This window comes from Sparus aurata, chromosome 22 (assembly GCF_900880675.1).
Source record: "Sparus aurata chromosome 22, fSpaAur1.1, whole genome shotgun sequence".
Taxonomy (NCBI): domain Eukaryota; kingdom Metazoa; phylum Chordata; class Actinopteri; order Spariformes; family Sparidae; genus Sparus; species Sparus aurata.
This window is the reverse complement of record NC_044208.1, coordinates 10,933,647-10,958,407: the sequence shown is the minus strand read 5'-3', so window position 1 is coordinate 10,958,407 and position 24,761 is coordinate 10,933,647. Positions and strand designations below refer to the sequence as shown.

At 38.8% G+C, this 24,761-nt stretch overlaps 1 protein-coding gene across 2 annotated transcripts in view; it reads left to right on the top strand.

Annotated features, from left to right (window-relative positions):
• tbc1d32 (TBC1 domain family, member 32) overlaps positions 1–24,761 on the top strand; it is a 92,279-nt gene that overhangs the window by 52,771 nt on the left and 14,747 nt on the right. Inside the window, exons 28-33 of one of the 2 annotated variants that reach the window (XM_030406267.1) lie at positions 880–963; positions 13,327–13,396; positions 15,218–15,333; positions 17,470–17,624; positions 19,382–19,522; positions 24,000–24,131. In XM_030406267.1, coding sequence (XP_030262127.1) covers positions 880–963; positions 13,327–13,396; positions 15,218–15,333; positions 17,470–17,624; positions 19,382–19,522; positions 24,000–24,035 — 602 coding nt within the window. In that variant the 3' untranslated portion in view covers positions 24,036–24,131. Of the gene's footprint in view, positions 1–879; positions 964–13,326; positions 13,397–15,217; positions 15,334–17,469; positions 17,625–19,381; positions 19,523–23,999; positions 24,132–24,761 lie in introns of those variants that run through there. The other variant, XM_030406266.1, reaches the window with a different exon arrangement.

The following is a 24,761-nucleotide window of genomic DNA, read 5'->3' as shown; positions in this document are numbered from 1 at the left end:
TCAGAGATTTCAAATGAGATATACAGTGTAGAAAACATAATTCATTTATAATGCCACTCAATTTACATAATATGTACCAATGTAACAGTAAAAAAAAAAAGTGCATCCGCATCTATGTGGCGCCTGTGTTCAGTGGAATTTTTGACAGCTTCTACTTAATCTACTGTGGCTCAGACTTAACCAGGGAATTCACACAGAAAAGGTGCTAATCTAGCTTTCTTGATAAAGCAAACAACAAATGCAAAATCTTTCAGTGACTGTGAAAATATATAAAAACCTGCTCCCATGTTGTTTTACAGCTGTTTGCACAATTGGCACTGTCTTGACAAGAGTCCACATCACTCAAGTGTTTCTGTATTATTTTCCACAACAAGATCTCAAGTGACTGTGGGCGGTTCAGCAATATGACACTAAAAGTCATGCTGTCAGTGTTTACTCGCGGACAGACGGGGCAGTGAAGCTGTAAATGAGTAAGAGCGGATGCACATTTGTAAAGTGTAGTGATGGTCTTACTCTACATGTGTTCCTACAGATGAACCGTGATCTTCTGTGTCAGACAGTTTTCTATTCCAGATACAATGCTGCTTCACTTCTGAACAGTCTGTATGACAACTAAATCTTTCTTTTTTTATGTCAGAGACCGCTACATTAAGCACGTGTACTGTATGGTTCACAGGAAATGTTTCTTTCCACAACACTTACAGTGTCACTGGGCTGCTTAAAAGCGTACATAACAGGATGTTATTCACGCTCTATAAATAGTCTAAGTGAAGGAGTTGATGTATTTGAATGTGTCATTAGAATTTTGAACGCAAACTTTATTATAGCTGTACTAGCAAATATTTTATGTTTGTCTCTTGTATGTTTTTTTCTCCCCAGTACTGGCTGACCTTCTGGAGAAGGCTGTGGCTCATCTATCCAACTCTTCCACCGAATGCTTCTTTTCTCCGGCTCAGTACAAAGGTCAGTGGGAAAGAGGAACACGTTCAGTTTTCTTCTTGACAATTAGGTCATAGGGGAAATAACTAAAGGGCACTCTGTGGATCAGTGAAGTTAGCCAAATGCCTTGTATGTGGGGCATGAATCTAACTTCCAGAGGAGTAACATGAAATTTGGAGGTTAGGTGTGGAGGTCTGATTAAAGTAATGGCCTTGGGGAACAAACCCTGATGATGAAACTGGCTATGAGGATATGTAATTAATCTAGTGACATAATTGACTTTGTAGTCGCATTAACTGATCTGCCCTTATATTTTATGAGTTGGACATGAGGCTTTGAAGAGGTGCTGAGCTGTCAGCAACACACAGACATTGGGTGGTGTGAAGTTATATAATGGTGGCAGCTGCCTGTCAAGTAAACCCAATGTGCAGCACCCAAAAAAGGCTTCTGAGGAAGGAGGAGTGTGTCTGATGTACAGAAACTGTAGCCCTCAGAGACAAATTTGTCATTTAGGGCTAAATAAACATAATGTACTTAAACAGAGTATATCATTTCTGCTGATAGGAGTCTTGCAATCAAAACAATGAAAACAAAAGACACAGTTTGATGACACCTTGAAGTAGCTTGGGATCATGTGAGTTTGCAGGAATGTTCGAAGAAGTTATGTAGAAGTCACATTTGCCAACTCTGTCTTATCATCTGATGTTTAACAGGAAGTTAAAGTGACAGGCGACCAAATGATATGCACCTTTTTTTGAACATGGTTGGAAACATTTATGATAATAAGTACACAGCTCAACAAATCATGTAACAAAGGTCCAATCATTTAAAGACAATTTAATGCAGAAATGGTACATATCATAGGTTTAACATAACCACATCAGTTTCAATTTTGCAAGTGAGATTCCTGAATCGGCAGAGAAGTATCAGGAGTTCTGATCAGGACAGCAGCCTCAGGGAATTGTCAGAGTCCCGACGAAAGACATGTAGTTTTTTGCCAGGTTGTTGCATCAGGGTGAGGAGAACTGTTGACCTTGAATGTAGAGGCAACACTTTGAAAAAATTGTCTGACAAAGACTAAGTAGGAACTCTGGTGAAGTGTTTTTGAGAGGTAACTGATCAACACGAAAAGCTCAGCAGTGCCAGGGTTCTTGGAGCTGGTTGCACCAGCTGTTCATAAGTACAAGCCAAGTAGACTATAGTTTACAAGTGACTTTTACACATGACTAAAGTGTTGCACCACACAGACTTGTTTTTACTCAGAGATTAGTTGTTAGTCACTACACCTGGCAGTTACTGAGTGTAAATATTTATGATGTAGTTAAACAAAGCAACTGACAAACTTAAAACTAACACTAGCTAATATGTAACAGAGTAAACATCACAGAGGTGAAATGTAAATTTGCCAACATATCTGACCTAAAACTTGTAATTCTATGATCCATATTGTGAAGATTTTTAAATAACATTTTGTAAAAAAACCTGAATCCTACTTACTCTTAACCCTAAAGTACATTAAACCCACGTTTGCAGACATAAACTAGAATGGCATTAAGAGTGCATAACTCCACCAAGGCTCAACACTTCCCTTTAATTCAGTCAAGCCTAATCCAATATCAAAATCAATAGCGCTGGTTCACTCTAAATTTTAAGCCAGCAATACCACTTTCTGCTTCTTGGCAGGTGTAATTGCAAAATGTTGCCAATAGTATTTGACTTAATGAGTAAATAACTTCAATTTGGGACCAAAATTAGATATTTCTCACTCATTACAATAACAACATATAAATATATAATTCTTCAAGTATGCAGACATAGATATGGCTTCTGCACCTTACTGTGATTTTTGGATGTTATGCTAACTTCTGACAGTAACTTCCTGTTTACAAATGTTTAGGGAGGACTTTACACAGACTTAATAATGGAGTCAAGGATAGATGAAAGTTGAGATATTGAAGGCTCTGAATATTGTCGTGTAGTTTTTCAGTGTTGTGTAGAGGCCCGTAACAGTCCCTGTAGAATGGCAGACGAGTGGAGTGGAGAAAACTCCTCCTCATTTGCATAGCAGTGTTTTACCTGGGGTTAAACTGAGTTATGTTTCCCATATCAAACGGGTGAATGATTTCAGTAGGTTGGCTTGTTTGGTAGCCAGTGGGCTAAACAACCTGATCACACTGATGGCAGCTTGAAAGAAAAGCTTCTAAGTAGTGAATACTCTGGCAAACTGTTAATTTTCCTAAAGGTAATGAAGTGCTAATTGCATAATACTCTCATTTTACATATTTTAAACAACATAAATTAGTGTTCCCTTTTATATTACTTGAAACATGCTGCAGCAAACTACCTTCAAGCTACTCTCAGGAAATGTTCATTAATAACATGAATTAGTTCTTTATGTTCAGTCAGGTTAACATATTATCATCCATATTAGCTTAAATAATCACAGCCTAAGCATTGATGGAGTTGTCTCAGCACTGTGTGTTTTAAATCGTCACAAGAAATAATGAAAATTACATTTGAATTGAATCAGCGGAGCTATATGCCCCTGGTTGAATAATGTTTTGGTGTCTGTGTAATCACCTGACACTGATTAGTCAAATGATTGTAATTATGATACCGCCACTGCTTTAAGGACTGGAGGTGATGAACCCGACTACATTGAACTTGTTTGTCAGACTGTTACAGAACGTTAAAAGACTGAGCATTATAATGAAATGCCTTACTATCTGTGTCAGCAAATCTTTTGTTTTGGTGAACAACAAAACAATGTTTTTCTCTCACTGGTTCATGTTTTGTTATTGTAATCAATTGACATAAGAAGCTTGATTCTTACCTCCGACAATTGAGAATCTATCCACAAACATCAGAAAATGCATTTTAATAATAACATGATGTTGATGACATGAAAAAGATGGGATTGAATTGTGAGGGTAGGACAGCACCCAGACAATTTACAGCACACACGCTACAGTTATCTTGCAGTTAATTTTCAAACAAGGCCTTCTATTCAATGACTGGATAAGTAGCTCTGCAGGACAAACATTAAGCAATTAAAGTTTGCCCTGCTGACTGCTGCTCCGCTCCATTAACGTCTCGAAAACAGAAACTTGAGCAAAAAGCTGAAAATTGTTTCTTCCTTTCTATTCATTCAATCAGTAATCAATTTTTTATCAAAAATAATTTTGAATGGAAAATCGATTCTGAATTGATTCGGACAACCAAAAATGAGAATCGGATGTACCTGTGAGATTGCCAAAGATTAACAACCCTCGTGTAACGCATATATTCAAAAGAATTTGATCATTTGCTAACACTTAAATACGCCTGATTTAAAACAGAATGAAGACAATATATTTAATGTTATCCTCATCAATTTAATTGAATTTTGTCAATATATGCTTATTCTGAGTTTGATGGCTGCAACTCGTTTCACACAAGTTGAGACAGGGGCAACAAAAGACTGGGAAATCTGGGAAAGATTTCAAAAACACCTGTTTGCAACATTCGTAAACAGTTCCCAGTATCAGGATTGGGTATGAAAGGGGCTCAGTCAAGCGAGGATGTGAAACACATGATTGTATAAAGGATCTTAACACATGACATGATAAAACTGTTGTCGGTTAACACTGTTTGTTTGAAGATCATTGCATTCTGGTTTTATTTACGCTTTACATGGTATCGCAACATTTTTGAAAGCAAAGGAGGATAACAAAATGGCAAGAAAGGTAGAACATAGATTGTGTTAGTAAAGGTCTATAATTATGGAGATTAACCAGGCTTTTTACCTCTACTGCTTCCTGATAAGACCAAAAACTTTTAGTATAACTGGAATAATTGTCTCCATAGGTCTCTTGAACACTTAACACCTTCCTCAGAAGTAAAGACCTTTCAGCAATTACTGTGCTGCTCAAATACACAACATTTGACTCACTTTTGCACTTAAATTGATTTTTATGCAAATGAACTGCCTATGGTAATAGCTTGTTTCCTGCATGATCCACAGTATAACCCCTTTTGAACAGTCTGTGTTTAGTTAGAGTTAAGTGTCAAATGTCATTGACATTTTCATTCATGCCAGATCTAATTCATTCAATATAAAATTTTTGCTGAAGCAGAAAAATATAATTGAATACCAGCTGTGCCAAAATACCAGAACAGGTTTTAATCTGTTCCCTTATCGATGCGTCGTATTGCACAACAAATTTCACCCTTGCCCCAAGCAAAACATAGTACATTAATCACAGAATGGTCTTTTAACCATAATCATTGTTCTACATTAAATCTAATCTACATATTGTACTTAAATATGACTCCAGTATGTTTACGCCAGCAGGGGCGTTTAAGCCTTTAATTAAATAAAAGTGGGTGTGAAATAGTGATTCAACAATAACAGGATATTAGCCATAAAACTGAAGCCTGTGTTCTACAGAAATTTCTATAGTTTTTATTTGGTTAAGCTGGAAGCGTGCCTGGGAGTGATCAGAAGATGAAAGCTCAGCTGTCTTCACATCTGTTAATGTAATTGGCAATTAGATGATTTACTGCATCCATCTTTACCATTTTCTGTGGCTCAGTACACCATAAAGATGTGACCAATTTCCTGTCTAGCTTTTTAAACTCATAGCTGTATAGTTGTGTTTAAAGTGAAAAGCGGTTGCGGTCATGGTATCTTATCTGAGTAGATCATCATCTTAGACTGACCGATGTAAGTTATACTGTTCAACAGCTGCTGTATTTATTCCAACTCGCATAAAGTGATACTCAACAAAATAGTTTAATGTCCTTTTATATCCTTTTGTAACAGTAGACTTTATCAACAGTTCCTAAAAGGTTTTATCTCTTTGTTGTCCTGAGGCTTTTACTGATCTTAGGTTTAATCACTTCAAGAGATTTCTAGTGTTGACAACTTAATATAAATGTCCTCGTTAGTATATTGTCAAATTTGGCTTGTTTTGACAGTGATTTTATTGGTTTATACACCAATCAACCTCAACATTAATACTGCTGGTCTAGTTTTGGAGGTCACCTCTTGATGCCTGAACAGCTTTGACCCTTCGGGTTACAGACACACGACTACTAGTATGTCCTGTGATGTCTGATGGATTGGGGGGGAGTCATTCTGTGTGGGGTCGAGGTGAAGTCTGAACAAATGAGTCTTGAGTCTTTTGTGGAAGATGGAGAGTGATTCTGCTGTCCTGACATTGTTCTGGAGTTCATTCCACCACTGAGGTGCCAAAATTGAGACGAGTCGCGACTTCGCTGAGTGGGCTTTGTTTGCTGTCAGCGATGGTGTTACCAGTTGGCCAGCTGATGTAGATGAGCGAAGTGCTCTCGCTGGGGCATGTGGTCTGACCAGTGTCTGGAGGTAGAGCTGTGCAGTTCCGTTGACGGCGTTGAAAGCCAGCACCATCGTCTTGAATCGGATGCAGGCGGCAACAGGAAGCCAGTTGAGGTCATGGAGGAGGGGTGGTCACATGGGAGAATTTGGGAAGATTGTAAACATGTCCGCTGCAGCGTTCTGGATACTCTGCAACGGTTTAGTCGTAGAGGCTGGGAGTCTAGCCAAGAGCGAGTTGCAATAGTCCAGGCAGAAGATGACCAGCGCTTGGACCAGGAGTTGCGTTGCGTCTTTTGTGAGGAAAGACCAGATCCTGCAGATGTTGTTGAGGGCAAATCTGCAGGATCGGGTCACCGCAGTGATGTTGGGGGCCAAGGACAGTCCGTCGTCGAGGATTACACACAGGTTCCTCGCCGTTCCTCTGAAAGACGATACCCTGACATCCTCAACAGCGACTGACAGGTCCATGCGAGGGCAGTCTTTTCCCAGGATGAAGAGGAGTTCAGTTTACCAAGGTTGAGTTTGAGGTGATGCATAACAAAACCCATAACCCAGAAAGCAGGGTTTGGACAAGGAGCTGTTCCATGTGACCTGAAAGGTGCAATTTGTCAGGTATGATGCGAACCAGGTTAGAGCAGAGTCAGCAATGCCAAGTTCAGCCAGAGTGGAGAGGAGAATTTGGTGGATGACTGTGTCAAACGCAGAGGATAAGTCGAGGAGAATGAGGAATGACGAGTTGGACGAGGCTCTGGCAGCACCGAGCGACTCTCTGTGAGGTCACTGTGAGGAGGGCCGTCTCAGTGGAGTGACCAGTCCTGAAGCCTGACTGATTAGGGTCAAGGAGGTCATTTTCTGAAAGATAGGAGGACAGTTGGTTGTAGACTGCTGGTTGTATATAAGGCAAAAAAATGTAAGGGCAAGATACGAAAGACAATGCAAAACAAAACTTGTCTGGGATTTAAAGAACAGGGTAAACAAAAGCTGAATAGGACAAAAAAGAACAAGCAGAATAATACAAGGCAGGGCAAGATGTGACGGAAATGGCTCCATAATATCTTCGAAAGTTTCAAACCTCAACTTAAAAAACATATATATATATATATATATATATATATATAGGTATTATATATAGACTTCCACTGTAGACTGTAACTGCTCAAGGTCAGTTTTTTAAAATTTAAATGGATACCTGCAGACTCTGTTGAAAAAGAGTATTTTCCATGTCAGACTGTTTTTGTACCATTCAAGGCCAGACTAATGCATTTTGTAAAACAGTGTGCAGAATCTGAGAGGCTTTACAAGTATGTACTGTATGTTAACATATTCATACAAATGTCCCTGAGCCGCTGAAGAAGAGCAGATAATTCCTGCGAGTGGCAGAATTCAGTCGGATCAGTGGTGTGGAATTAGTTTAAAGTCATTTATGACAAGAAGACAGCTAATAAAAGGCAGCAGTCTGTGGTGGTTCTGTGGTCTGAATTATGAATAGTAGTGATTAAAAAGGGTATCTGGAATAGGTTCAGTGTGCTTTTATTTATAATGCATTTCTCAAGAAGGAGAAAGGCTATTCAGCAAGCCTTTTTCCATCGAAGACTGAAATGTTTCCCTGGAGTGTGTTGGCTGTGACAGATCAGTACACAGGCACGTCTCCTCTGACGCAACACTGATGAAGAATCTTAATTATGAGTGTTTGTTTTGATGATTTATGTAAGCTCACTCACACACTTCAAAGTTTTAGATTTTTCCGATTTTTAATATTTTTATACTTAATTTTTAGATCTGAGTCATACTCATTTACTCAAATGTATTAACATCAAACACTAGAAACATAGGATCCAGTCCACTCATTCATTTTTAATCAATTTAAGATTAGCAGGATTTTTTCTTGCCAGTGTTTTCATATGCTATAAAAACATACAAATTATACTTCAGATTCAGTCAAACTGTGCCTGTATTTCACAATTCTGGGTACTGTGAAAGAGACAGCATGGATGCAAAGGCTTCAGGTATATACATTTAATAAAAACGTGTATTATTCCACTAGATGGGAACTGAGGTCAGGTCAGTAAAGCACCAAAAAAAGATGCAATTTACTTGTGGACTCAGAATACTTGAAATACCAATGTGCTTTTTTTAGACAGTCTAAAGCGCAGCGCGGTAGTGCGTTTAGGGTGTGTCCAAGTTAATTTTGCTAGGTACACAACAGATTATCTGGGCGCAAAGTGCAACGCACGGCACAAAGAGGTGGTATTTAGACTCTGAATTAGTCATGGGTGTGTTTTGGTTGGAACATAAATCAAACCAATCCGAGAGTCGTCTCCCATTCCCCTTAACAGCCAGGTGCGCAAGGGCAGGGATGTGATCCTCTGCCCCAACGTTTTACAATAATCTGTCCCATCAACAACTCTGTTTGACATATGAAAAAATACAGCTGATGAACTTAATTGATTATTTAGTACTCCTGACTCGTTTCCTTTGGAGAGTTTATTACTGATACTAATTACTATTACTAAGGAGCAGCTGTAGCTAGTGGAACAGATAAGCAGCTGATAGTGAGATAAGTTGATTACTGCAGCATTCCGTTTTGTTTTTTGCCACGATATGTGTTACATTGATTTTATGATTTAAGATTTCAGAGATTATGAACAATGTGTAGGTGCATCTAATACGTACTTTAAATAGCAAGAATCGGACTGCGTTTTTGACTTTAAGCCAGCTTTTTGTTGGTCTATGGCGCTGACGCTTTCTGCTGCCTCAAGATAGCAATTCACCATCAGTGGCCTGACCACACCTGATTTTAAGACCAGCACGCTGCAAGCACATTTGCTATTTACACAGCATGGGCACTGAGCGTGAAAATTACAGCTGCGTCAGTCTGAAACTAGCAGTGACAGTTGAGCTGCGCTGTGCTTCGCTTTGCACTGAGTGTAAGATATAACCCATAGTTTGTTGGGTTATATTTTCTGTGTAGTATGACTGGAAAAAATGGGTTATTCGTTCCTCCACTTATTTTACACATTAAAATGTGTTTACAAGTCTTGGGGAGCACAACTGAATATATGGAAAAGTTAGGATAAAGCCAATTATTGCTCCATGGAAAACTGCATGTTTGCGAATAAATTGCCTCCATTGATGTTTTTCACTAGCTAAATCGCATTGTGGGTAATGTAAGGTTATGAAAAGCAGTTCACTGGTCTAGCATTGCTCTCCATAATACTGCTGGACTCATTATGTTCAGGTTAAAAGCAAATGAATAAAAATACAGCAGTACAGCAGAACCAGAGATGTCACCTTTTTTATTCCACGCATTACCCATTATGGAACTTGCCACTTAGTGACATCACTGAGGTAATTCATCAGATTACAATGCTTCTTTCTCTGTATCCACAAAGACTTGATACCAGGTTTTTTTCGAACATGTAGTAGTTCTCCCCAAGACTTGTAAACACACTTTAGTATGTGAAATTGGTGGAGTTATCCTTTGCGCTTTATACTTATCTTGCATCAAAGTCTGCACGATTCTGAACAGTGAAGTTAAACACACATGGAACACATTTTTGACTGGAGTTTGACTTAATTAGACTTAAGATGTTACACACTCTGTTTCAGTAGTCATGTAACAGCTATCCATTTCCAGTTTTGGTAAAGATGCAATAAATTAACAATGAATAAAAAGAAAACTTGTTGTAAAGTCTTATAGCCGGCAGTCTGATCTGAATCATTGGTTCTGGTCAGATGTCTTGGCAGAAAATCCTTCAGTCACTACAGTTGCATCAAAGCCGTAGAAAAAAATTCCATGATACCCTTAAAATGGTTGTGCACTCACTGCTCCCACACCAAACCAAGGATCAGCTCTGAAACTGCCACAGTAGTCTGCGTTTCTACATCTCTTCATTGCTTGAGAGTGAACGTTCTCTGGTGTCCTTTCTATTACACAGACACACTCACACACACACACACACACACACACACACACACACACACACACACACACACACACACACACACACACACACGCATACACAGCTATTCCATTTTCTCTACTATAATATTCCTTCCACCAAATAGCCTCTGAGGAGACCGGGCAGCTGTCTCGGCTCTTGTTGAATTCTGCAATCTGCCAGTTGTACGTATGTGTAGGTATGTGCACATGGTAGGCACCTCTTACTGCTTGATTGACGTAGACTACAGTCTCAGCTTCTCTGCCCTACTTGAATGCTCCCATTGTGTGGAGAGAGCAGACTCATTTGCCAAGTATTAACCTCTGTCAGCTCCCTGTTCTGAGTTGTATCTCCTCACCCTTTGTGGCCCTGTCGCCTGAAGGCAGCTGTCCGGCAATCTCATTTATTTCAACTGCCTGGGTAAAATTGGGTCGCTGGAAACAAAGACAGAGCACCTTTTTTATGCAACTGTCACGTCTTAATAGCTCAGACAGAGATCTACACTTTCTTTAAAAGAATCCTAATTTTAATAGATTTTCATCTTAAGCGCCCTCACTTCTGTAGTTTAGCCAGCCGAGCAAGATTTTTTTTTGGGTTGGATAATTTAGTGAAGAGAACTAACTGGATGTAAACATACAAACATACTGGATATTTCGAAGTGGCAAAAACATGTAAATACTGTACACTTATACATGCAGGGGGCAGTGAATTCAGTGGAACAACAGTCAACAAAAAAGCTGTTTCCTAGCCTGGATGTACTTAAAGGCTTCAGTGTTGGAAAGGTTGTACTCTCAACATGAAAAACTTGATAAACAATGCATTGATAATGGTTAAAACAGTGGTTCGCTGTGGACAGAAGCGTAAAGGTCCGACCCATGAGAACTGAGTTCTAATGTAGTTATGACAATAAAGTAGTCCTTGGTCAGAATGTGACCATGTTGACAGGCATCTGGTGTGATGCCATTGCAAGATGGTCTCTAGTTATTACTATTTTTCAGCTGTTTGCAATGAGGTGATGTAACAGTTTGTGGCTATGCAGGATAAATACCACTACAGAGCAGCTTCTTTCCTCAAGGTACGAGACTCCTCAATTCATCTTCAGCCATCAAACATCAAAAAATTGTTTTTGGGTATAGTATATGGATAAATCGGCTCCAAGTTAGTGGCAAGCATTGAGAATAACTAAGATAATGGTGCAGATAGAGTATTAAATTGAAACTGTTTCATAACCAGTTAATAGTTCCTTGTAGTAAGTTTTGGTAAAGGTTCTACTTCCACTTTGAAGTGTTTTTTTGTGATGTTTCTGGTAATGTGCAGCCTGATATCTCTCACCGTATGTGCTGTACCTCGTTCCTTTCCTTCAGGGAACTGAAGTTAAACTCACAACATTTAATTCTATAACAATCTCAACTCAAAATCCCCTTACACAAATGATCTTGTTCAAAAAAAGACTACAATCTCAATTTAACTACTACAATATTTCTACAGCTGTGGTTGTGCTTACGCACCAAGATGAAATAAACTCCTTGTGGATGTTGTTTTCTCAACTTAAAGGATTTTCTCTTAATGTGTCTCGAAGCAGTGACTCACACACCTAAGCTTTTAAATTCTGCAGGTTTCTTTGTTTTCAAGATTACCTCTGTTTTAATTTCCCCTCAAGCACAGGAGGGTTGTAAGGACAAGTGAATCAACTCTGAGCTAAATGAAGATCCCTAAGATTACTCTTCGAAACTTTCAGTCACTTTTATGGGCAGTGAAGAACAAACAGTCGCAATGTACTGTACGTCAGAGAGATATCTTTCAACAAGTGGCTCTTTTTCACAAAAGTTAAATGGTTATTACAAACTGTAATATAGGAGTAAGCGACGCAATGCTGCAGAGGCAGGAGGAGAGGAATGGGGAGGGAATAAATATAACAAGAGAGCATTCATCTCCATTAGACGGTAATTGCCATCAGCAAGAGGTTTTTAGAGATGTTAATATGTGAAGGAGGACAGAAGGGCAAGATGAAGAATACAGCTCTAGTTGTCTTGGCTCTGCTTCAAGCCCTCATCACAAGCTATTTTCTCTCAATTAATACAATATTTGATGGCCTGTGATTAATCCACAATCCTCAGCTCTGATTTTTCTATGGTAACAATGTTGAATCATCCCTTGGATACGTGGATCACAGCTACAGAATTATCATATCCCTTGCATATTTCTGCACCATTAGTCTCTAAATTGGATTTCAAATTTTCCCTGCCAATCACGCTGTCTCCATAATACTGCTCATATTAATTGTTGAAATCTTCTCATCATCTTACCACAAACTGTCTGAGGCGGGGGATCCATTAGCACAAATGTAATAATATTATTTTTCCCCAAAGCCAGGAGGCAGTGGAAACATCCTACAAAACAAAATATCATTCTTCTCCCAGTGCAGTTATTGCTTCATTCATCGTTCTCGCCGCACAATTACAACTGTAACTCCAAAAACTAATATATTTTTATGATTCTCTCCACTTAATGGTGCTAAGTAAGAGCCCATGAGAGCAGCTGGAGAGACTGATAGCTCAATGATCTGCACAAAAGCTGTGGCGTGTGGATCTAAAGCTGCCCCGCTCCAGTATATTCAGCCACTGCAACTCGCCCCACAGATAAAGATAAAGTCCTGAGATTAAAGAGCTTTCTCACAAGGCTCAAAATTTCATACTGTATTTTTTTCACCCCAAAACTCCACCACACTCCTAAAAATCAAGAGTTATGACTCCACTGCTCTAAACTATCCAAGCATTGTTGTGAAATTACCCATGGATGGCTGTTAGTGAAATTACCCAAGTCACCTTGATGCTGCGCCACCTCGCAAACATCACAATTAAATGCCAAACAATGGCGGTAAAACTGCCAGCTACAAAATTACCTAGACACAAAATCACATCTGTAGAGCCTTGGAAGAAGCAAGTCATTACATGTTGTCATGTTTTTCCATTCTCCACGGTCGTAACACAGCCCGTTAGTGATATCCAGGGAGTGTTTTTCCCCCAAACCCTGCAGCCATATTCCCTCTGCAGGTATTACCTTGCTTGGTAATAACCACCTCTCTTCTTTAATTGTCTTGTTTTACAGCAGAGGGGAAGAGTGTGAAGAGTGCTGCATTATCATCTGTGGAGCATCTGGGGATCAACACCTGTCTCAGGTATGTGCAGTATTTAGAGATATTTTTCTTTAGCTCATAAACCCTCATTTAATCAGACAGTTGTCTTACAGCAAGAGGAGCCTGCTTAGTATAAACTCTGTCTCTTCTTATGCTTACTGAAGTGCAGGCTTTATTTTAGTAACTGCTGTATTCACTCTGAAAGAAGAAGTACTGAAGTCACTCTGTAGAAATTTTTCTTAAAGCTCCTGTTTTTAAGAAAGTAATACTGACACTTTGGGTTTCCCAACTTGTCAAATACAGCAGCATTTGGTTGGCAGCTGACCTACATAAAACATATTCTAAAATGTTGTGCTCTCAGTGTTGGGTCAGTTTTTCCCAGTAATACCGCTGATGCATATTTTTTAAGGTATTGCTCCCAGCTGTACCTGGCTTAGTCTTTTGTTTTTGATTTGATTGAGTATAAAAAGAGTCAATACACTACTCATACCCATGCTAATAAACAACCAGCTGATTGTTGATATGTCTAACTTCATATTAAGTATTTTTGATTTTGACATATACTAGTTTGTGTGTGGAAAAGTGATATTTATACACATTTCTTTATTCATCCAGCCACAAGCTTTAGTTTCACACCCTCGGAACCAGAGAGGTGAAGAAGTTCTTTCTGAAGCAGCATGTTTAGTTAAAAAAGAAGAAGGTCACTGCTGAAGAAATCGAGCAAACAGTGTTTTCAGATTGAAATGGAGTGCAACAGCATGAGGTGTGAGCTGTTTCCCCAATTCAGGAGCTCAGTCGTCTGAAGGCCACAGCACACAAAGGAAAGCTCAGATGTAATGGTCTATCCACACCATTTTGCAGCAGTTAAAGGCATCTAAAACATGCTGTTGTATAAAGAATAATAATCTTCCTTCCTGCTCCTACAGTACGATTACACCCCTGCACTTGTCAAAAGTGTTTAAAGGTTCTCATACTGTTCTGTTTTCACACTAATGATGCCAGAGTGCATTATACTTGGCCTGTTCTTTATTTCCCTATAAGTAGGCCCTCTGACTTATGTTGCTTTTTTGTTCATTTCTGTCCTTAATGAGACCCCGCTGCTACATTACATACTGGATATAACTCTTTGCTCGACATGTTTCCTGGAGGGGGAGCTTTTCAGATGAAAAGTTCAGAATCACTGAATGCCATGTTTGCATTTTTTGGTATAACCAGAGCACAGTGTGTGAGCGTTACCCGCAGAGCAGCGTGTCTTATGAGATTTAAAAGTTGTCGGACATGAATTTATAATTAATCCTTGACTTACAAGTGTCAGACTTGCTGAATTAAATCGGACCACTTTGGACATGTTGAATTGAATTTTGATGAGTGCTTCTGTGAATCCGCATAAGGCCTCAAGAAATTCTGACTGTTTTTGCCTCAGTTTTTTGGTGCATACAATATAGACAGTGAGAAAGAATGATTTTAAAAAATATATATTTATTACGATAAAAATATAAAAAAAAAAAAACAGAACCCAAATATGTTCTGGAGTCTGTTTTTAACATGAAAGTGCAGTACAGTTTGATGAGGGACTAATTAATGATGGAGCAGAAGTCAGCCATCATTGACTTTGGCAGAATTGACTCCCTTAGCTGCCACAGGAAATATATCCTCAGCTGTTCTTTTCTTTATCATGGAGTCAGTGTTCAGCTCCTGTGGTCTTGTGTGATGATGGTCCCTTGGAAGGACACATGTTGATGGGGGCGGCTGTGGCTGGGTTCTTCCTGAAATCCACCACCATTTCCACTGTCTTTAGAGCCATTAAGAATTGATATGTACTTTAGAGATTGACATTATTTCTGTTCTGTGTTTCATCTCCAGGTATGGCAGCTTCCTCAAGCTTCTAAAAGAAGATGCTGTGAATGACCTGACACTGCTTATGAAGCATATTAAGATCTTCTTGTCCACACAGAGAGTTAAAACTGCTTCAGAGCTCAGTATCCTTAAAGATTCCACATCTGCCTGCATGAAGTTGGTAGACTTTGACTACAAAGGTATTCACCCTCCTTGAAATTTGCATATTTTCCCGGCCTGTTTGGAAGGTTGGCTGGAAAGTGACTTCAAAAAACGAATGCGATTCCAACATATCAGGCAAGTTGGAAAATATGTATCACTTTATCCCTTTAAAGTGACTTCTATTGTGACTCCTGTTGAATATGGTGTATACAGTGTATAATCTATATTGACAGATTTAAATACACAGTATGCGTTTTCCAACACAAAGGCTTCCCCAATCAAAACAATGAACATAAAAGAAGTCGATTAAGGATGTTGCTTAGTAGCATGGGATCATGGGAGTTGTTGTCTTCATAGTTAAACAAACATTATTGCCAATGAAAATCTGACTTGAGTCAAAAAGAGCATGTACTGTAGAGGGAATGAAATGGGGGAGCTTAAACATAATTGGTTTATGACTGCTGTTTATTTATTGAGCTCAACTTAAGCAGACTAAAGTACTGTAGAAAAGAACATTAAAGTGTAAAGTTAAAAAAACACAATGGGGCAGTTAACCATCTTACACGGTACAATGTCCTTAATGATACCTGAATGACTTCTGAGTTTGTAATGCATATTTACATGTTTGTACATTATATCTAGTGCCTTCTACCTAAAGAAAAGTTACAGGTTCACAGTGTCTAAAGGCAGCACCTCAGCAGAGAGACGTAAAACGCAGGAGGTGTCAATAGCCTGGGGTTGTTTTCTGGAGTGGAGACTAATGGCTCCATAGTTCTCCTGGAGTGGCTCTCAGACCTGCATATCAGTCAAGTCATTTGCTTCCAGTGGCTCCGGAATGAAATTATCTAAATTAAAGTGAATGCTCCAGAGCTTGGATAACCCTGTTAAAAAGTATTTGACGAGATACATTTTGTGTTGCGACCCTGGTGTTTAGAAGTGTGTTTCGTCTTTTTATTCTAATCATTGGATTGTAATGTGGTGTTCACAATGTAGAGCTGCTGCCCGTGAGACCTCAGCCCAGTAGCCAGAGGAAAATGTTGGAATTTTACATTTCTGCAAACCACAGATGCATTTAAATGTACATGTGTCACATTACATGTGACATGTGTATGAGCTGACTCTCAAGTCAGGTGGAGGTGTTACACCTGTGTGAGACAGCTGCCAAGCCAGATACCGTTTCAACACTTACAAGCATGAAAGCAGCAGATATTTGTAATGAGACACTGGGACACAGGCTACATTTTTTTATGCCAAAATATAATCTTTTCCTAAACCTCACCAAGTTTTTTTTGTACCTAAATGTAACCAGATAGTGAGTACAGCATTGTTTTAACGTACCTAAAGAAATTTAAAGATTCAATATATTCGAGATTTGCAGAAACATACATTGACAACATTTATTCTGCCGATTGTGTTGGAGATCTTTTAATAAATTAATCATTTTGGCTGAACTTTATAACAGGATATACACTTGAATCTTCATACCCCCAAATTAAAAATGAATTTCCATATAAATCTAGTCTGTTTTAAGCTCTAAAGCATAAATCCACAGAATGATACTGCAGACTGAGAATTGGATCTTGGCAGTCTTAACTGTAGGAAGCTGTTTTTCAGCTCCTATATAATAGCGTGGTGTATCAGGGTTAATTGACTGTCAAAGCATTACTCGCTCTGTGGTTGACACTCAATGGTGTCAGTTGACAGCAAAGTGGTATTAGCTCAACGCTCGATTTAACACAACATAAGGAATAAGGAGTTTCTTGTGACACCTAAACAGGATCTTTTTTCAAATTCTTCAAAATACAAACAAAACAAATTAATTTCAGCTTTGAGTTAAAACATTTGTACAATTAATTCTGTTGTTTGAATTAATTCACGACCACCTGCTGTTGCCAGAAAAGATCTGTCAAGTCACATTAGTCAGAGTTTGTTCTGCACACAGCTCTGTGGATCATTAATTCATAATACAAGCAGAGGTTGCTCAGATTTATTTTTACATGTAAAATGATAAATTCGCTTGATTGATGCTCTTAACATTTAAACTATGCTGCCAAAGGCTAATTTGAAGGTTAGATAAACGCTCACCAGTTTCTGGCTCTTTAACTCCTGCCCTCCAGTCACTCAGCAGGATGTTTATCCAGGCCACGACTGGCTGGCCTCCACAGTGTTCCTCATAATGGCTGGGGACATGGAGCGGTCTCTGAGTTTACTACTCAATCTGTCCTCTCAGCTTACCTCTGCATTCATCTGGCCAGCAAGGATACACGCCTCTGTGAGTATAACAATGTGCAAATACAACGACAGCGCTAGGTATATAAAGTGCAAGAGCTAGGATTTAAATTTGCAGTGATTTAGCATCAAGTGGAAGCAAAACTGTTATTTGAAAGACAACACTGCTATAAAACTGGTTCTAAAGCAAACCCTGCTTAGTTTATAGTCAATTGGACTCTAAATGGAACTATAATTTACAAAATGAACATCATTTTGTATTGAAGAAGACAAGAAACTAGTGATTGACACCATAAACTCATGAGGAAAGTGTTTACTGAGGTACTAAATCAAAGCGCCAGGGTCATTTTCCATACAATCCATATCCATCCAACAATTCCATACAATTGGACTTCTTTTTGAAACCAGCAGAGTCACCTCCTGCTCGCCAGTGAAAAAATGCAGGTTCAAAGCACTTGTGCATTGGCTTTACTTTTCAAACCTCCAAAAACATCATCCAATATTTATATTGTGTATGTTCAAAACCAGTTACCTAAACCAAAGAAAATACCATTTAATTATGTAGAAAGCCATGTGAAGTCCACAGGAACTGTGATTGTTAATAGTGACAATAATTTGAAGCAAGTTGAAAAAGAGCTCAAGTTATCTCTCTGTCCTTCCTGACACTAACACACTTTCAGCAAAGTCATGTCCACTGTTGACCTGCTCACCAAGATTGCTGCTCTGTATAACAATGAATGAAGCACTGAAAACACAGCAAATAGCACAAAAAGTCTCATATTATTATATTAATGGAAATATATACAATGTAAATGTAGGAATATAAGCCAGTTACTTCAGGGAATTTCATGAAATGACATGACCTGATCACAAAAACATCCTGCTACCGTAGAGGTGATGCTTTCAGATAGGGAGGGACTCCTGTTAAAACCTGACTTCAAGTAACAAGTAACAAATGTTAACAGCTTTGACTTCAGTCTCTATCTTGTCCTCATTTAATCCTGTCCTTTTTAAACACAACACGTCGACAATCATAGAGAAGCTACAGCAAAGAAAAACATTAATATATAAGGATGATGCTGAATCCTAACAACTTTATTCGCATACTGGCTTTTGTTCGGCTCTCTAAATTTCACAACAAGGTGAAAAACAAATAGGATTTTTTTTTAATACATTTTAAAAAGAAGCGGAGTAGCAACTAAGAGTATAAAGAATAGTTGAAAATAGGGGAAGAAATTTAGTTTCAATCATTTTAAATTGCCAGGGAGAACTGATGTGCTGAGATCAAGTTGTGCTATCATTATACCAAACCTCTGTCATCTTGTCGCTCTTGTCAAAGTCAATTACGGCGCGATTGGACTCGACTGAACGTGTGTTACGTGCTCTCACTGTGTTTGATGCAGATGCAGCTGGTGAATTTCTCCACATGGCATTTTGCCTCCAACTCCACAATGTGGTCGATTTAGTCAATACCACGCAAAACAGAAAGGGCACAAATAATTGAGAGGCAACAGTGAATTTAGAAGGGAATGTGTGCAAGAACACGCACAATCACACACCTGTTTGAACACAAAGCAGCATGCTGTTTCTGTTTCCATTAGTCAAAATAAAAGGTGTATAAAAGCAGATATTCAAGATTGTTTTTATTTCCATATCAGTGCTGAATACCAAACATGGAGCTCGTAATTGATGCTTCTGTTGTCTGAAAATCCACCAGCGGTGAAACAAAAAATTATTATTATTTACAGATAAAGAATCTAAAAATTTTCTGAGAGAAAAACCTCATGTTTGTCATGACAGGTCCATGTTCCTGTGGAAATTGCTGAATCAGGAATCCCTCCCATTTACTGGTGCACAGCTCACTATGTGGAGATGCTGCTGAAAGCTGAAGTTCCTCTGGTGCACTCCGCCTTCAGGATATCTGGTTTCACCCCATCACAGGTATGAATCAAAAAATGTTCACTTGAAGCTAGCTGGTGCAATATTGTAGGGCTAAGATTCAGAAGAAAACTGAACTTAATTGGATGTTTCCCTAGACAACAATCAAAATTCAGGATAAGGGATTGTTAACTAATGAGTGTTCCATCTGTGACGTTAATTTGTATAAAATTTCTGTTGACAAAGTTTGCTTTTTCTCTTTGTCTTTGTTCCACTGGCAACTATAACTGTCAATGCGAACTGAAAGTTTAGTTCTTCTACTTAATTTATTATGACCAAAACAAGTGGGGTGTTTAACATTGGTAAAAACGCAAATAATCTTCAATTAACATCTTTCACATTGCCATGAAGCGAAATCGATAATATTCTGAATTAGACACGTTCTATTTATGGAGCCGATTATGGAAGTAGCTAAGTAGTGAGACATCCTGCGTTTTTGTGCTTGGGCCACATGAAAGCCACAAACAACTGTGTCTGTTTTTAATATCTTCAATCAAACTCAGCTCCTACTGACTGATGTTAAAGCGATGCTTGACAGGGACGGCGGGAAAGAAATTAAGAAGCGGCCTTAACTTCAAAACACGTAATTACATGGTGCCTGAAGAGGAGACCAAGTTAGCATTGTCACCCAGGTGCTGTATTCACATCACAGCCGAGCTAAGCCAGAGGCAATAAATACTCATGACTACTAAAGAGGTTGATTGACCCGGGAGTAAATCCAGATTGTATACATTCACATTGCACAAAGGCAGATATTAGTAGATGTAAGTGGGTTTTTTTGGCCGGTGTGAAAGGGGTGTGCGTCAGATACCTGGGAATGATTTACAACCACTGGAAGTTCAGAACCACAGATTTTAAACTTCCATGTGGATCACTGTACATCTGCAGAGTTTACCACTGTTTATAATCCATAGAGATTAATTTTGTTCACTTTAAGTAGTTTTTATTTTGGTCACCAGGGTCTTCTTCACTCTGTAATACACTTCAAAGACTGAACAAAAATTAAGTCATTATCAAATACAAATCAAAACTATTCAGCAAATACAACTAACAAAAGTACAACTAAAACTGATTTTACACCAGACATGATAATTAACCTCCGTATCCAGTCTGGTTAAAGCCTGAAATTATTCAATTTGTTTCGATAAAATTATAGAATCACACAAAGTTTTAATCCTACTGATGAAGCTTCGAAGACAATAGTTTCTGTTTATACTGCAGGAAATTAGTCTAACTTAAATATTTAATTCTTACTTTTCTGTCTTTGTATTACAATTTCACTATAGATCAGTAAAGCACAGTCACGACTACTGATGGAGGAAATAAAAGGAACTGAGTTTGGATTTGATTTGTTTAATTTAAAACTTACTGAATTTATACTGACACCAAACTACACAGCAGCCCACTTTATTTTTCGTTTAACTGTTAAATTAATAATTCAATAAAAGTAATTCATTAACAATGTCAGTAAGATCCCAAATTACAATGTTCAAAGCTTGTATAACCACACTTCTAGTTGCCCTATGAATATCTGCCATTTTTATTCTGCTTTGATTTCAGTCGACTTCAAAACACCAAAATATGCCTTTGATGGGGAAGCTTTCTCTTTGACAAAGCAGTTGAAAAATCGGATCTTTGCTCCTCAGCTCTTTATACTTTTGAAACAGACTTCTCAGACAAACAGTAAGGTAGGAGAAAAAAGGTAGATTCACCTTGAATCTTCTTACGTTTGATCCTGTCTTCTGTGTCGGCAGTTGACAGTTGAGGCTCACATTATGTACTGCAGCACCAGCGCTTATAAGACTTGCCGCATTTGCATCAAAGATCTGAACTCGCCGTCTCCAGGGTGGAGCAAAACGTTAACATTCAGCTCATCTCGTCACTCTTCAAGGCAATAATGGGCACCTGCTCCTCAGTCAGAAATGGAAATATCTGTTCCAAAAGTTTGCGCTCTGAGAGACTGACAACGCAGCAGTGGCAAATGAAGCATTATACACCTCTGACATTCATACAGTACGGTTTGTGTGTGTTAAAATCCATCTCCGGAACATTTAAGTATTTGAAACAGTCAGACTGCCTCGAGAATAGTAGTGTGTGACAGGAAGAGACATTTTGAATAGGAGCAGTCCTCGGTGTGAGCAGACACCTGAGGTAGGTGAAAAATAGATGGGTTAATTATATGAAGAAGCATGAGGTGTGTGGTTCACATGGGAAACAAGCCTTTGCATGAGTGCAGCGCTGCAACAGTTATAAGCGATCATGCATTCAGTCGCGCATGTGTGTGCATATCTGTCTGGACCCATCAGCAGAATACTTTACTCTGCCATTGATGCTGACTTGTCACTACTCTTAAATGGCCAGTAGGGGCTGCAAGTGATGAACAACTCCTTCAGTTTGGAGTCTTGTTTAAGCAAGGGACACTTTGTACTTTTTTGGCGAACCCAACAAAATAACTTCTATACTCCTGATTACCTTTAAGATGAATCTGGCATATTTTGGTACGTTAAGAGCAGGTTGTCTTGTGGATCAATCAAACATTCAAAAGTTTCCTTATAAGCTTGTCATAAAGCATAGACTTGCGTCTTTTCAGCAGTACTCGCCATTTTACGATATGCGCTATGATGCATTTTTGGAATTCGGCTAGACTATAACAAGGCTTATCTAGTCCGAGACCAGCCACATCTGTACTTCCATTTAATAATTTATTCTAATCTTGAACCGGAGAATCTGCAGATTAATTTAAAATACAGTATATCCACTATCAGTTGATTTTTAAAAAAGTTGCCACTTATTTTGCCATGCAGATTAATCAATTGATGGACTAGCTCTCAGTGAGTTTGTAAATCCTACATAAAACTAAAACACTCCTAGAAAAATATGATTGAAAACTAATGATCGCAAAATCCAAAATGAATAAGAGAACTAATAAGTATTAGAATAAGTATTTATATCTGTGCCAGATGCTACAAAACAGGGTTAATATCACATTAATGCCATTTTCTTGAAATTTCAGAAGGTATGTGTCAATCACATGCAAAACTACGTATTATATAACCAAACTGATGTTAAGTACATAGACGTTTTTAATTTTCTTTAAATCATTCCTTTAGACAAAATAAAAACTTTGCCAATTGCCTATTTACACATCCAGCAGACATGAAGCTACAAAACTATTCATTTGGTTTAGTCTCTGGCGACCCAGAAGAGGAAAGTCCAATATTTATTCTCGTTTTAGCTTTTGGTTGCAACCAAAACCTGAGGGAAACATCAGACTTTTTCGCTACTAAATGCTTGATGGTGTTCTGTGTGTGACACCTTTCACGTGTCACATATGGTAGTCATTTGGTCTGCAGTTAATATGAAAATATAGTGCAGCCTGAATTTAAAGTCAATGAACAATAACACTGAATAATCACTCAGATCTACAGCAGAACATTCAGTGTTTCAGGTAGACATAACTCTGTGAGCAGGACGATGTGACCTGACAAGCTCAGATTAATAACTGCTCTGAAAACCTGTTGATGGCAGAAGGGAAATGAATTAAAGAATGATGTGAAAATGGAGTCTCAGTCACCTTTGCCGCCTGAGTTTAAGCTCACAGGAAAACTAACTATAGAGGAAAGCACATATTGTCACTCTCAGAAAAAGAGGCGCTTTCTCCCGCTTCAAGGAATTTATTGTCCCTAGTTTACAGTCACATAAAGTTCTGTCTGTGTACTTTTTTATCTGCCTGCAGGTTTAAAAAAGGCAGCATATATACAGCATTTACTTGTTTTTATCACAACACACAATTTAGGATGCCAGTGTTTTCATTAGAGTATAGCTGAGGAGGCGGCGGTAATAATCTGATGTGTTTATAGAGTGTAAGTGGAGCTTTTGCAGACTTATGTTGTTAGTGAAAACGGTGACTAATAATTGGCATGACAGTTAGTTAAAACACAAGCACTGTTTGTTATCTGTTGAATTATCAGAAAAACTGGATTTCGGAGTGTGAAGCTCCATCAGACTAAAAGCTACTGACTGTGTGACTGCTGTTCCTGTTCATGATTTGGCTACAAAGAGTAGATTTTACTGACCATGACACATTTATCAAATCCTTGCTTCAACACGAGGCTGTGCACTCAGAGGACCTGAACAATTTTTAGCATGCTGTCCTTTTATTAGCCATTCTTGCAGCGTGGCTCAGGGGATGTTAATGTTGGTGCAACACTTCAGTTCAGACTGAAATATCTCAGCAGCTATCAGATGGATTGAAATTAAATTGTGCACAGATACTCAGGTTCTCCAGAGGATGAATCCTAATAACTTTGGTGAACCCCTGACTTTCCTCGTAGGGCCACCACGAGGTTGACTTTTGTGGCTTTTAATAAAATATATCAACAGTTATTTAAAGGAACGTCATGAACTTAGGCACACTTATCCATGGTTCACAGAAGATGAATCCTAATTACTTTGGTGATCTGTGACTCTTCTCCTCTAGTGGCACCAGGAGGCTCAGCTTTGTTTTTCTTGGTGAAGAGTCTCAACACAACATAACATTGGTACACTACACCATGTCCCTCTAGAGGAAACATAATGTCTTTGGTGATCCCCGGACTTTTCATCTAGCAACATCTTAAGGTTAGATTAAGTAATTTGTCGATGGCGTAATCGTCCATCCATCCATGCATCCCTCCATCCCTTTTGTTTATGATCCATCCATCTAGCCCTGCTTACCTGGGTCAGCTCACAGTGACAGCAAGCCAACGTCCTTCTCACCAGCAACCTCTCCCACCCTTCTGGGAGATCCTGTTACCAGGCCATTTGAGTGAGTGTGTGATACGCCCTGGAAAATCTCCAAAGGAAGGTGCCCAGTAGGCATGCTCCTGCTCCTATTGACTGAACCCTACGGAGTAAACTTATTTTGGCTGCTCTTCACGACAATGTTCCAATACAATGGCTACATTACTAATAATGTTATGTCCATCTCAGGCTACATTTCACTTTTACTTGTAAAGTTGCACTCCTTTACTTGGGGCAGCCACTCATTCCCAATGCAGAGGGAGCAAAACACCCTTTTTCAGAACCATGTCCTCAGACTTGGAGGTGTTGACTGTCTGTTTATGTTCAAATACTTCCAAAACTAAGGACATTTCCATCAGCCTCAACTGTACTTTGTGTTTAGTGATAACAGGCAAATGCTGTTCTGCATGCTAACATGCTCACCGAAGACACTGAACATAGTAAACATTATTCCTGCTTA